The 12,043-nt window shown below is 45.3% G+C and overlaps 2 protein-coding genes across 3 annotated transcripts; both read right to left on the reverse strand.

The window, feature by feature from the left end:
- Positions 1 to 907: 907 nt before the first annotated feature.
- H257_00075 (hypothetical protein) lies at positions 908 to 3,990 on the reverse strand (the record flags this gene model as incomplete). Its single annotated transcript, XM_009822589.1, has 6 exons — positions 908 to 960; positions 1,017 to 1,131; positions 1,287 to 1,333; positions 1,393 to 1,417; positions 1,479 to 1,580; positions 3,853 to 3,990. The coding sequence occupies 6 exons, from the start codon at positions 3,988 to 3,990 to the stop codon at positions 908 to 910; spliced, it is 480 nt and encodes a 159-aa protein (XP_009820891.1).
- A 2,418-nt stretch (positions 3,991 to 6,408) lies between these two features.
- Positions 6,409 to 9,409, reverse strand: H257_00076. 2 transcript variants are annotated; one of them, XM_009822591.1, is made up of 17 exons: positions 9,339 to 9,409; positions 9,088 to 9,288; positions 8,916 to 9,028; positions 8,766 to 8,860; positions 8,627 to 8,708; positions 8,496 to 8,568; positions 8,382 to 8,447; positions 8,186 to 8,331; positions 8,038 to 8,123; positions 7,845 to 7,988; positions 7,725 to 7,795; positions 7,519 to 7,676; positions 7,303 to 7,469; positions 7,035 to 7,197; positions 6,851 to 6,985; positions 6,754 to 6,795; positions 6,409 to 6,684 (listed from the first exon to the last, which is right to left on the reverse strand). In XM_009822591.1, the coding sequence occupies exons 1-17, from the start codon at positions 9,369 to 9,371 to the stop codon at positions 6,483 to 6,485; spliced, it is 1,977 nt and encodes a 658-aa protein (XP_009820893.1). In that variant the 5' UTR covers positions 9,372 to 9,409; the 3' UTR covers positions 6,409 to 6,482. The 2 variants fall into 2 exon arrangements, with proteins under 2 accessions (XP_009820893.1, XP_009820892.1); XM_009822590.1 differs by having other exon boundaries at positions 6,420 to 6,684; positions 6,754 to 6,985.
- Positions 9,410 to 12,043: the final 2,634 nt, after the last annotated feature.

Below are 12,043 nucleotides of genomic sequence, written 5' to 3' on the forward strand. Positions count from 1 at the left end.
TTTGTGGGACCGGCTGGAACCTTGCTTCATTCAGCAAGCATATCTCGTGCAAAATTGATTAGATAATAATTAGTTATTTACCTGAAACCTGGTCGCAAATCTATCGCAGACACTTGGGCAAGGGTTTGGAGGTTATACTGTAGTTCGGAGTACCAAATCAAATCCTTCACCACGTCGGAAAGTGCAATGTACTCGGCTTCAGCTATCGACATCGCCACGATGGACTGCTTCCTTGACCTTCCGTATTGCAGCAGCCGACAAACATCACCACAAAGCCGCTGCTGGACTTGCGGTCTTCTCCATTGCCAAAGTCGGCATCGCAGAATGCTTCCACTTGAAATACTCCCACTTGATCGGTGCAGTCGATCATGAAGTATCGCGCCACCCGCTTGGCTTGCTTCCAGTGGCTCTCGACGTAGCATGACAGGTACTTACTCAAGTTGCGCACGGTATTCGCGATGTCGGGTCTTGTGCAAGTCACTAGATACTGCAGAATGCCAACGAGTTCGTGATAGGAGAGGTTGAGCTTGTGCATTTCTCCTACCTTGAGCTTGCTTGGACTGAGCATTTGACCGATGACTTCATGCGTCGACACGGGGTTGCTGTCGATATCTTGAACTTGTCCAAAAATGCGTCCACCTAAGCTAGTTGGGACATAGTGACGACATTGTTCTTGATGTATACTTGAGTAGACCAATGTCGGTCATCTAGAACTTGAGTGAGTCACAGGCCATCTGGATATCGACGGTATGGTTGCCGGTCACCGTGATGTCATCGACGTACATAGTCAAAAGCACCACTGATTTTTCCACTCTCTTCATGAGAGGTAGGCTTTCTTGACACATCACATGAAGCCAACTGCAACATCTTCAAGGTACGAATTCAAGCAAAGCTGCGCAGCAAGGGTCTATGGAAAGTCGTCAACGGCGACGAACAGCGCGATGACGATGAAGATGAAGCCTACGACACCAAGGAAGATAAGACGTTCGACTAGCTCGTCAGTTTCCACCGCCGACCTTTGGCGGCGGTGACGGCAACAGCCTCCAAGAAACCGCATTTTGCGACACGTGGGACGTCGTACATCAAGACGAAAAAAGATTCATTGCCTTCCAGGATCACCGAAAGGTGCACCTGATCAAGGGAGTGGCATGCCACGTCGCTCTTGTAAGAGCAAGCGCTTCATTTCGAAGGTGATGTTCCTGACGGCTGTTTCCTGCCGCGGTACGACGAAGCCCGGGGTGCCTCTTCAACGGCAAGCTTGGTATGTGGCCGATCGTGATGCGTACACCGGCGTCAAGGAACTCGCTAAATCGACCGGCTGTGACAATTGTGACTACGCTTGTCAATGTGAATGCCGAAGTGTATCGTGACATTGTCTCAACAAGGTGGTACCGTCGATCAAGGCAAAGTTTCCTAACTACACGAAGCGTATCGTGCTTTTATATGACAACACCACGCCGCATGGCTCCATCACTGACCGCGGCTTTGAGGACGTTTCGATGGATGGATGGTTTTTCGTTGCGCAGCAGCCTCCCAATAGTCCCCACTTGAATGCCTTGGATTTTGGCTTCTTTGCCTCGCTACAGTACAAGACGGTGAGTCGCAATGTGGATGAGGTGATCCAGTCTACTCTTTCGGCGTTTGACCAACTCAGTTACGTGAAGCTGGAGAACGTGTATCTTACTTACCCTTCACGCAGTCATGGGACTTGTCCTGTAACACAACGATGACAACCAATTCCCTTTGCCTCACCGTACGAAGGATGTTCTAAGACGTGCTGGTGCACTCGTGGAGAACATCAGTTGCCCTTTGTTAAATTTGAATTTAAAAAATTGTTTCTTCAAAAAATTACTATTTACTTGAAATTGAATTTCAAAATTTTTGCATACAATTAATCAATTATTTTTACAAAAACAAAAACGTTTAAAATAAATAAAAGCCCAGCACTTCAAAAAAATAATTTTTAATTATTCTATTTAAATGTGGTAAAGGTATGCCTTATGCTGAACTCTTATGCTGAACTGAATATAGGTATTTTGTTATCCTTTAAAACAATTTGAAATTTTACCTATTTTTCGATTTCCTTTTATAATAACAAATGCCTTTTTCGTGTTTATATTTTAGGTAAAGCTTGTAAATAATCTTTATATTCAATTAATTTTTCAGTTCCTCTATATAATAAACATATGCGGATCTGCTTTTTGAATAACTTTAATTCTAAAATTGAACGTAAAATACCTGTGTCATTGCTTTTGTAAGGATTCGACCTCCATCGATTTATAACCAGTAAAATCAATGTATCTTCTTACGAGCCAATGATATTTGTTTGTCCAGAGCATTGTGGAAATACCAGGAATTCTATTTGGCACTACACCATTCTTCGTTTAAGTTCAGGATATTTCTGGTACTGTATATTCGTCAAATGCACAATTGATTCACGCCACGTGCGTTATGTTCGCCAAACATTCAATATATTTCGTCCAGACCCTACATGGTTGCCGTATATTTCGACTAATGCCCGGTATATGTCAGTCACCCCCCAGGCGGTATATTTCACATATTGTTCAATATATTTCAAATGATGTTCCATCTATTTCGATAAATCGACGCAGTAATCGACGGAACGAAGTAGCCAATGAAATTTTCGAAAAAAAACTTTCGATCAATCAAATTACAGGCGAATCCGGTGCATTGCCAAGGTTCTCCATTTCACAAAGAGTTCAACGTTGAATCGGACAGAAGTCACATTGAGAATATTTAGTTCAAGTAAAATGACGCTCGACGATTTCAGGTGGATTTAACGTCGTTCGTCGAATCTACCGAAAATACCAAATTTAGCGCGAAAGCACAATACTTCAAGTATCTATGATTTAGACAAGTACTAGTATCCACCACCGGCGAGTTACTTGATTTGCTTCAACAATCGAAATACGAAGTAGATGAAACATCATTTTAAATATATTGAACAACGTGTGAAATGTACCGCCTGGGGGGTGACATATACCGGACATTAGTCGAAATATAATGCAACGAAGTAGTGTCTGGACGAAATATATCGAATGTTCGGCGAACATAACGTACATGGTGTGAATCAGTAGTGCGTCGGACGAAATATACGGGAAATAACCTGAACTTAAACGTAAAATGGTGTAGCGTTAGTAAATTGGAACAGAGGAAGTAGACAGTACACTGGTCCAGAATGAATATTGCATGGTTTTCACTTGATTAAATTATACTCCGCGGTGAGAAACGTCTTGCGATTTGTATTGGACTTTGAAACGACATAATGTAAATACCGACCAAATTTTTATTGGAAACGTTTATATTATCACTTATACTTGATTTTGACAATTCAAGGAATCAAGTGCGCCAGCATAGATGGTTGCATTACACTCAACATTTAATAATGTTAGTCCTTTAATTCTGGCGGTCTTACTCATTTGGGGCATTGTGTATGTGTTGCCTCCACTAGATCCCATCGACAGCTCCATCACTTTCTGCAAAGTTATGAACGTCTTGCCCAGGATGTCAACTGGCAATTCATAAAATAAAATAATGCCTCTTCTACAGCAGCTATCAGCTCGCCAATTGACCTAGTGACCTTTTTGCTGCTGCAGACTTTAAATAGAATTAAAAATCCTAAATCTAGGACATTAAAATCCGGGCTATTTGGTGGCTGATTGGCGACTTCGATGCTGTCAACACCATGTCGTGCAATCAGTTCGGTCGTCACACACATGTGGGGACTTGCATTGTCTTGCTGCAACCTAACAGCCAGATCCCTTGGCATCTTGACTTGAATCGCTGGTACGACCTCGTTTATGATCATGTCCTCGTACACGTCAGCGTCACGTTCTGGGGCTTCAGCTCGAGGACGCCTTTCGAACGATTCTTGCTTGTGCGCAGCGCGGTCACTGTTACAACGAGTGGCCAAATGCCAATCTTGTCGTACCGAGAGCGGGCATCAGCCGCCAAAAGCATGACCTTCATGGTGAACTTCTTCGACTTCGCGTCTCGCTCAGTTAGCACTTCGTCGTCGTAGAGGTAGAATCTTCTTATGACCTTGGTTATGAAAAACCACTTCTCATCAACGTGCACATAATTGTGCATGTTGACAAAGACGTGGTCTTTCCGTAACCGGGGTCGAAGGAAGCTCATAGAAATCTAAATGCGCGCCGCCTTGATTTCGTCCGTGAGGAGTCGCTGGACTTGACCATCGCACTTTGAGGCCGGTAGATTCCTTGATGTGACGCAAAATATTAGTCTTGGGGATGCCCGACTTCGCTGCCGTTGAGCGAAGGATTTGTCGATCTTCATGTGTTACGGCCTTGATGGCAATCTCGCTGACCGGACTTTATTCGCACCCATAATTGCCTAAAATGGTAAACCCTCATAAGTTAATAACAACACATTCGATACTTTTCGACAAAACGTAGAGTTTGAGAGAATTTATTCTTGCATCGCGCGGCAACGTTGGCAAGAGCGCCCCGTCAGTTTGGACGGCCGTCTACGTGACGACAATCGAGATTTGGTGATCCAGTTGACTTCGACGTAGTCACAAATGCACCTCTGGGACGTTCACCATTAAGGGATTATTCCAGGAGTAGCTGGTAGGCTGCAACTCGCTCGTCGTTGCTGAGGTTGCGACGGGTGGAGGCATCGACCACAAGGGTCGACCGAGGGTGTGAAGGTCCTTGAGGTATATTATGGACCAGAGGAGGTAGTAGTGGTGGTTGTGTGATGATTATTCGAGAAATGAACTCTCAGCGGGTGTGTGTTCTCTTGATTTTTGTGTTTGCACCATTTTGCCGATGTGTACTAGTATTTCTGAAGTCCCGCCGAATTTGGGCATTCAAAATACAGCGAATCAAAGCTCTTACATTGCGCTTTCCGTCAAGCCAATCAGATCGTGACTTGACAATATACTAGTGAAATTCCGCCAATGACGAGACGAGTGCAACAATTATTCCGGACCAGAGTAGTATCATTGATCATGGAATATATGAAGTACTTCGAGGTATGACCTAGTAAAATATTATTTTGCATACATGTAATATTTCTCTATAAATCAATAATTTTGTTTCATCGAGCTATAAAATTCGTATACTACGTATGGTGCACTTCATCTAAAAACTTCCAACTGGCCAAATTGAAGAGTGAAGGATATATTATTTAACGGTGCAATTAATGTAGTTAAACCCAAATCCCAGATACGTTAAATACCGATTTCATGCGTTTTATCACTGGAGTGGGAGGTTAAAGGTCCCAACTGCCTCCGGATATTAAATACGGATAAGAGTCACATACAAAAACCAAGATACATTTGAGCGGCCACCCCTATGGCCAAATATCCAAGCGCCCATGTAAAATACCTCTAGGTTAAATATCTATTTCTGGACCAATTCATCACAAAATTTGAATCTGAGATGTAGAATTCTTTCACCACATTGAGATCTGTCGATTCTACGTCTCAATTTGCTGAAAATTTGAGTAATGAATATGAAATAGAAGTCAGAAAATTTTGTGAAAAGTTGGTTGTTTATAGATGACGTGCACCATAGTACAAGGTTAAATTTCGGCAAATCACCGATCGCCTGTTTGAGTGACTAACCTGCATTTTAATTGCCCTCTTACTGTTACTGGGTAAGCTTACACTTGATTTGTATTCGAACGACGAGAAATTCCACATAGAGTATTTGATGCACATGACATCTGGAAGGAAAATGCACGACAAACTACAACCTTACTCAATGAGCATGGTCTCGCCCCGTCTATCGTACCTTTCGATTCAATGTTGGAGTGGTACAGCCAGGAGTACCACTGGAAAATTTGATATTCATTCCCTCTAGACATAAATATCCTTTCAGAAGTAATGCCTCTCTACGACGCGATAACTGACGAGCAAACTTGAAGCGACTTCCTGCAGATTTCAGCATGCAAACTTGAGCATGTAAACTGACATTGACACCTCCATTCACTTTCCATTATGCCGTGACCGTCCCATCGCAAGCCCTAGAAATGTACTAGTATGATTTCAATTTGAGTTTGATTGCCACGAAGAACTCCCATAAAATTATATTCCTCCAACATCACATAGAAATATTAATTTTGCATAGACTAGAAACAGAGTGGTCACAGCCGAGTACAGTACAGTACCACTCCAACATTGAATCGAAAGGTACGACGGTAGCGTGGTTGAACCAACTCCAACATTGAATCGAAAGGTACGACGGTAGCGTGGTTGAACCAACGAACTCGCAGACTGGTTATGTGATGATGAACAACTCTGATCGAATGTGTGCGTCGAATGAAAGGATGGAATCCAACGACGTAGCCATTTGAATGCTGCTGAAAGTGTATTTGCGTCGATGCGACCACACCCAGGTAACAAAAGCGTTTCTGACTTTCGTACGAACGTTACTTCGGCACACCAGGCCAGTCAAATATATTAACCCACGAGTGTTGAAAAGACGACAAAAGCATCAGACGACACACGAACCGCGGGTATGCACGACCGGCTTAGCTTGGGCGAGGCGCGTGGCGGGGGTGGGTGTGAACTGGTTGTGGTCCACGGTGCCTAAAGAAGATACCCACGACGGCACGACCATCGCCGGCACGAGCGCGTAGATGCTGATGAGTTGGTTCGGCAATTGGTTGGCATGCCGCTTGTCCTTGCCCCACTTTCTACAATGTGACAGAGTAAACACTATGGTCGACAGAAACGACCCACTCGAAGTTCTGGATCATACGTACTGACGCTCGACGACGGTCGTGTACCCCATGATCGCGATGGTACTTGACATTCAGTACAACAACTTCAGCCTTGGAAACGAATGTGTGGTTTGTGTACCTCGGTTTGCAATACATTTTGTTGCCCATTTTGATGCCGTTGGAAGACTCCAGTGGGAGGGCTGTGATGCAGTTGGGCAAGTGGAGGGCCGACAGCACCGAGTTGGACCGACACCACACCGTGGACACGAGCCACCTACGTCAATGCACGACCATAAGCGACGAGGATTGATGATCAAGCGTACTGCTTGTGGATGATGCGGCGGTAGATGGACGAGATGGCGATGGCGATCCCGAAACTGCCGCCGACGGTGGTGACGATGGTTTTGACCAAGTAGGTTACGATGGGGGGCGTCCCTTCAGCCACGTACGACCCGCTTGGCCACGTGGCATTGTTCACGTAAAAACCTGTTGTCGACATGACATAAATTAGATAGATTTGGCATTGTTCACGTAAAAGCCTGTGCTCCACATAATATACATGAGATATATTTGGTGAAAGCATGTTGTTACCTAGGAAGGCGGGAGCCGAGTAGAATTTGTTGTACACGTCCAGGAAAAAGGCGTCGTGGCACCACACTTGGGTCATCCACACGATGCACACGGCTGTGAAGATGGGCGCAGAGTACCCCACACATGAGCTGAAGGACCGCAGAAGCCCCACAAGTGTGTCGAAAAGACTACGGCGACTTGGTATGAAAGAAAATGTATCCACAGAGTGGTGCCTACCTCAGGGCGATGAAAAATCCAAACGTGAAGAAGTTGGCGACCATGATGGACGAAAGCACATAAACCTTGAACCCGTTGGTCGAGTAGTAGTAAATGCGAGACACGTCCATGTATAGCAGCCCCGGCATCGAGTTGACCACAATGCTTACCAGTAGCCACTGTAGGAAACACAAAGCTGTTAGAGGGGGATGTTGGTAGGTAGGTACCTTGCGCCGCTCTAGACCAGAGAGGACCGTGTACTTGAGCACGGGTGCCCCACTTAGCAGTCCTCCCAATCCTGCCACCAACCCACGGTCAGATTACTCTGGTGAACAAATGTATTGTACCCTCGATCGTGATAAACATGTCGCCAGCAAAGAACCACAACGACAGAAACGACGACATGGCTTGGAGCACGATCACTTCGTCTGCATTCTCTACAACGTGGCCGCAACTCCAGGCAGGCACCACGGGCAACTTGGAGTGCTTTCCTGTACTGCCACGATGAAGATTGACACTCTCAACAACGAAAGTTTCAACCTTGGCTCCATCCAGTGAGCCCCAACCCGTCCTTCAGCTCGCTCAGTTCTTCCACGACGGTGTCGCAGAACCCTGTCACGAGGTACCTAATGACATAGTGGTGGCTTGGGTATGACCATTTCTATCGTTCTTCTTGTGCATTTCCTACCGATCACCGAGAGGTCTGGACGTGATGATGTAGTCGCGACCTAACTTGTCCGTTTCCACTTGTCCGTCCACGGAAATCAACGTCCGCTTGATGTTGTCAATCAAATTTTGGGTCGTGCCGTCTGAATTCACATACGAATACACAGTCTAAATCATCGCAAGTTAACAACACCAGAACACGTCGCTGGAATAACTACCATGGACGGGTCCAGGTCTGCGTACAGCGTGAGAAAGTAGAGACCGTCGACGTGGGTGTCGCGAATCTACATGTCGACACTGTTGAGACCCAACGTAGAAACAGGTGGACGCACAGTGGTCTCGAGCATGGCCATGCCGGCCACGTCTTGCGGCTCCGTGGGCAGACACTCTGGAAAGTAGTCGTAGCTACGACCAATACCTTCTTCATTAGGCCAAACCATACACCTTATCACGTCTACAGTACCCAGCGATGAACTGCAGATCCGTCCACCCGACGTTACTTGTACCACCAAGGATACACGTGGTCACGTACAACGTCCCTCCGGCTGCCACGTATACAAAGCGCAATGGTCAAATTTATTTGTAGAGGTGCGGAATTCTACCTTGAGTGAGTTCGGCGGCCCACTGTTTGGCCAATTCGGTGCCGACGACCGCGAACGGCTTGTCAGGGATGACACTGGCTGTGTCCGCGTCGCAACTACAGAAATACGATGAGGACGAAGAGAGGGGGTGATAGTGCCGAGCAGTCGTACGAGTTGGGGGTAAAGCCATCCGACGTGAGGATGCACGATTGGCCGTAAGGAGCCCAAAAGTATGTGTCTGCTAGTTGGGCATTCACAGTAACCACTTGCCGCTTGAACATGCCCTGCAAGTCCATGCAACGAGGGTACTTTGGCGAGAATGTAGACAAGTCATTTTTCGTACTTGAGAGATGAGAAGGAATAGCAGAAAGATGGAGAGAAAGATAAGCCCCAGCGTACAAAGGAACATGATCAGCCCTGGCAGCACCGTGACCCGCCACGTTTTGATCGCCTTGACGGAGCTCAACCGACGCTTGGATGTGTTTGAGCTGCCAGCGTTCCGTCCGCTTTCAGCGGAGATGCGGCGAGCGGGCGTGAGCTGGCCCTTCGGGATTTTCTCAACGACATTTTTAACAGTATACTACGGCTACGTACGGGCGTGAAATTGGCTGGGGCAACGCTAGCCATGAGGTCGCAGTGGAAAGCTGTCAAGTGGTGGTTCTGAATGCCAGGTTATTAATAGAAAGCTCTGCTGCAAAGTCGAGGGCAAAGTGGAATCCCAGGGAAAGTGAATGCAAACTTGAATTCATGGACGCTTTCATGTTGAGTTTGCCGAAGAGAAGTCGATGCCATCAATGTTACTGACATCGGATTGTACGACTCGCACCAACTAGTACGCCTGCAAGACGGGAATCAGCCGTTTTAAATAAGATAGGTGGTTCTTCGCCAATTTTCCAGCCAGAAAGCCGTTACCAGGTAACACCACTACTTGTAGCGTGGAGAAGTTGACCTTTGGGTAAGCTTTCATGTTTGATCTGAGCACTGCCGTGAACCCCCTTTCATCCCCAACCCATCCTGTTGAACAGCAAATTAACAACTTGCAATCTCGTAGTCACGGTTTCATGACGTAAATGGCAACAACTTTAGCAGCGGCTACGCAAAAAAAAACTGACGGAAGCGCCTTGGCATGGTCGTTCGGCAACCCCTCGAGTAGCATTCTTAGCAATCTATTTATAACCACTCCGAAATTTCATTCGGGAAAGCCACTAGCTTGTTGCTCATGGCTAGCGTTGCCCCAGTCCATTATGCGTCTGTACGTAGCCGATGGAGTTTCGACATACGTTGACACTTGTTCCATAGGGCCAGCGAATATTCGTTCGTACCTCCATCCCGAGAGGACGGAACGCTGGCAGCTCAAACCAAGGCCCTTCAAAAAATAATCTAAAAAGAATACTATTCAATAATATAAATAAGATAAATTATTCTTTCCTTGAGTAAATAATCTACAATTGTTCCGTATATAAATAAATTGTTCAAGTTTTTGAAGCCGTAAAATAAATGATTCATTTCGACCAAATTATTCGTAGGCATTTTTTATGATCTTATTGGACGACCAATTGCTAGGATGACAAGCTTCCGATTGGCCCCGAGTATTGAACGGCAAAAAGTTAACTACTCGGTACAGATTTCCAGACCCCATCGAATCACGAAACGACGATATTGGCTAATTTGGCTCTTACAGAAAGGACAAGTACATTCAACCAATCAGAACTCCAGCATGATTCAATATTGCTTCGTCGTTCACCGCAGACACGCGCGAATTTTGGAAGTTTATAGCGAATTCACAATAACGTTACTACAAAAAGAGCCTCTAACTACGGCGCATTATTGCATCGTATTGCCTTTGATGTCGGCAGCTTTGAACACCCTCCGTGGTAAGGCTTTTGCCGAGCTTATTCCTTCATCACCGCTTTATTGTCCCAACGTCAAGAATGTATGCGCGATTCTTCTCTGCACGAAGGGGGCCATTGGCGACCACCGTTGTGACTTAACTACCGGTAACCGTTAGTTGTTGGTCTCAAATGTGAACTATGCAAATCGTGCAAGGTACTTCGAAGTACTACGTAATCAGTACTAACGAGCTATAAAAAGTTCATTCTATGGAATTTGTAGGCCAGAACTTGACTTTTGTATGCAATCGTAGGCACACACCCCTACGATTTCACCATTTCGAAATCCTCAACCTCAATTGTTTTCCAAGTTATATACGAATTTGTAGCAAACATAAAATTTCGCAATTCATTTGTGAATTGACGAAATCGTAGGGAGCTGATCCTACGATTTTCATATCCAATGAGATCTCAAGATAATCACAAATTGCCGGACTCCAATTGACCAATCCTCCTCTATTGTACAGGTCACATGCCAAAGGGGAATGTGAGGCTTCCTAGTGGTACAGTAATGCCATTGATAACACTAGGTATGTATCGTTAGCAGTACGCAATTTAGACTGCGTTGTATTAGTACGTAGTATGAAAGAGCGATCGTTAAGGGAGAGTTAAAGTTCTGTTGACAGTCGAGCTGGACGCGTTTGTGAATCAAGACTTTATGGAAATTCTTGTGTGGGCCATAAGCACACAAGTCCCGTACAATAAGTATACCTCTGTTATGAAGCAAGTATTGAACTATTAACGGGTCAAGTTGATATGTGATTGAATTATCCAATCATTGTACAGGAGTGTTTTCATTGGTTAAATATGAATTCGTAGGCAATCTCCCTACGAATTCCATAAATAAGTCATTTCATTCCGATAACAGCATACAGTACCCATTGAATATGTTTATTTAAGTTGTTTTGAGATAATAATTCAACAGGGCAGGAGGCACAAATAAATAACTCAAATACATGTAAGTAAAAAATAGTATTTTCAATGGCCTTGGCTCAAACAAATCCAAGCGTCGGTTGACCTCCGTCGAGGCGATCAAGGCGTGGCGGGTCACGGTGCTGCCAGGGCTGATTATATTCCTTTGCACGCTGGGGCTTATCTTTCTCTCCATCTTTCTGCTATTCCTTCTTATCTCTCAAGAACGAAAAACGACTTGTTTACTTTCTCGTCAATGCACCCTCGATGCGTGGACTTGCAGGGCATGTTCAAGCGGAAAGTGGTCAATGCGAATGCCCAGCTAGCAGACACATACTTTGGGCTCCTTACGGCTAGTCGTGCGTCCTCACGTCGGCTGGCTTTACCCCCAACTAGTACGACTGCTCGGGTGTATGGTGAGTTGACGGCATGATTGATCGATCGGTTCAATGTGCCGGTTAAGTTTAGGATGTCCGGATAATCCAACCATTGGCTTCG

The sequence above is a fragment of the Aphanomyces astaci genome (genome assembly GCF_000520075.1).
Source record: "Aphanomyces astaci strain APO3 unplaced genomic scaffold supercont1.1, whole genome shotgun sequence".
Classification (NCBI taxonomy): domain Eukaryota; phylum Oomycota; class Saprolegniomycetes; order Saprolegniales; family Verrucalvaceae; genus Aphanomyces; species Aphanomyces astaci.

What these genes read in the sequence shown, in the direction of transcription:
- H257_00076 (XM_009822590.1), bottom strand. Translation starts at nt 9,371, where the DNA reads ATGGCTAGCGTTGCCCCAGCCAATTTCACGCCC. An exon ending in CCCCAGCCAATTTCACGCCC is followed by an intron (nt 9,289 to 9,338) that starts GTACGTAGCCGT and finishes AAAATCCCGAAG; the next exon opens with GGCCAGCTCACGCCCGCTCG. An exon ending in GGCCGCCGAACTCACTCAAG is followed by an intron (nt 8,709 to 8,765) that starts GTAGAATTCCGC and finishes TATACGTGGCAG; the next exon opens with CCGGAGGGACGTTGTACGTG.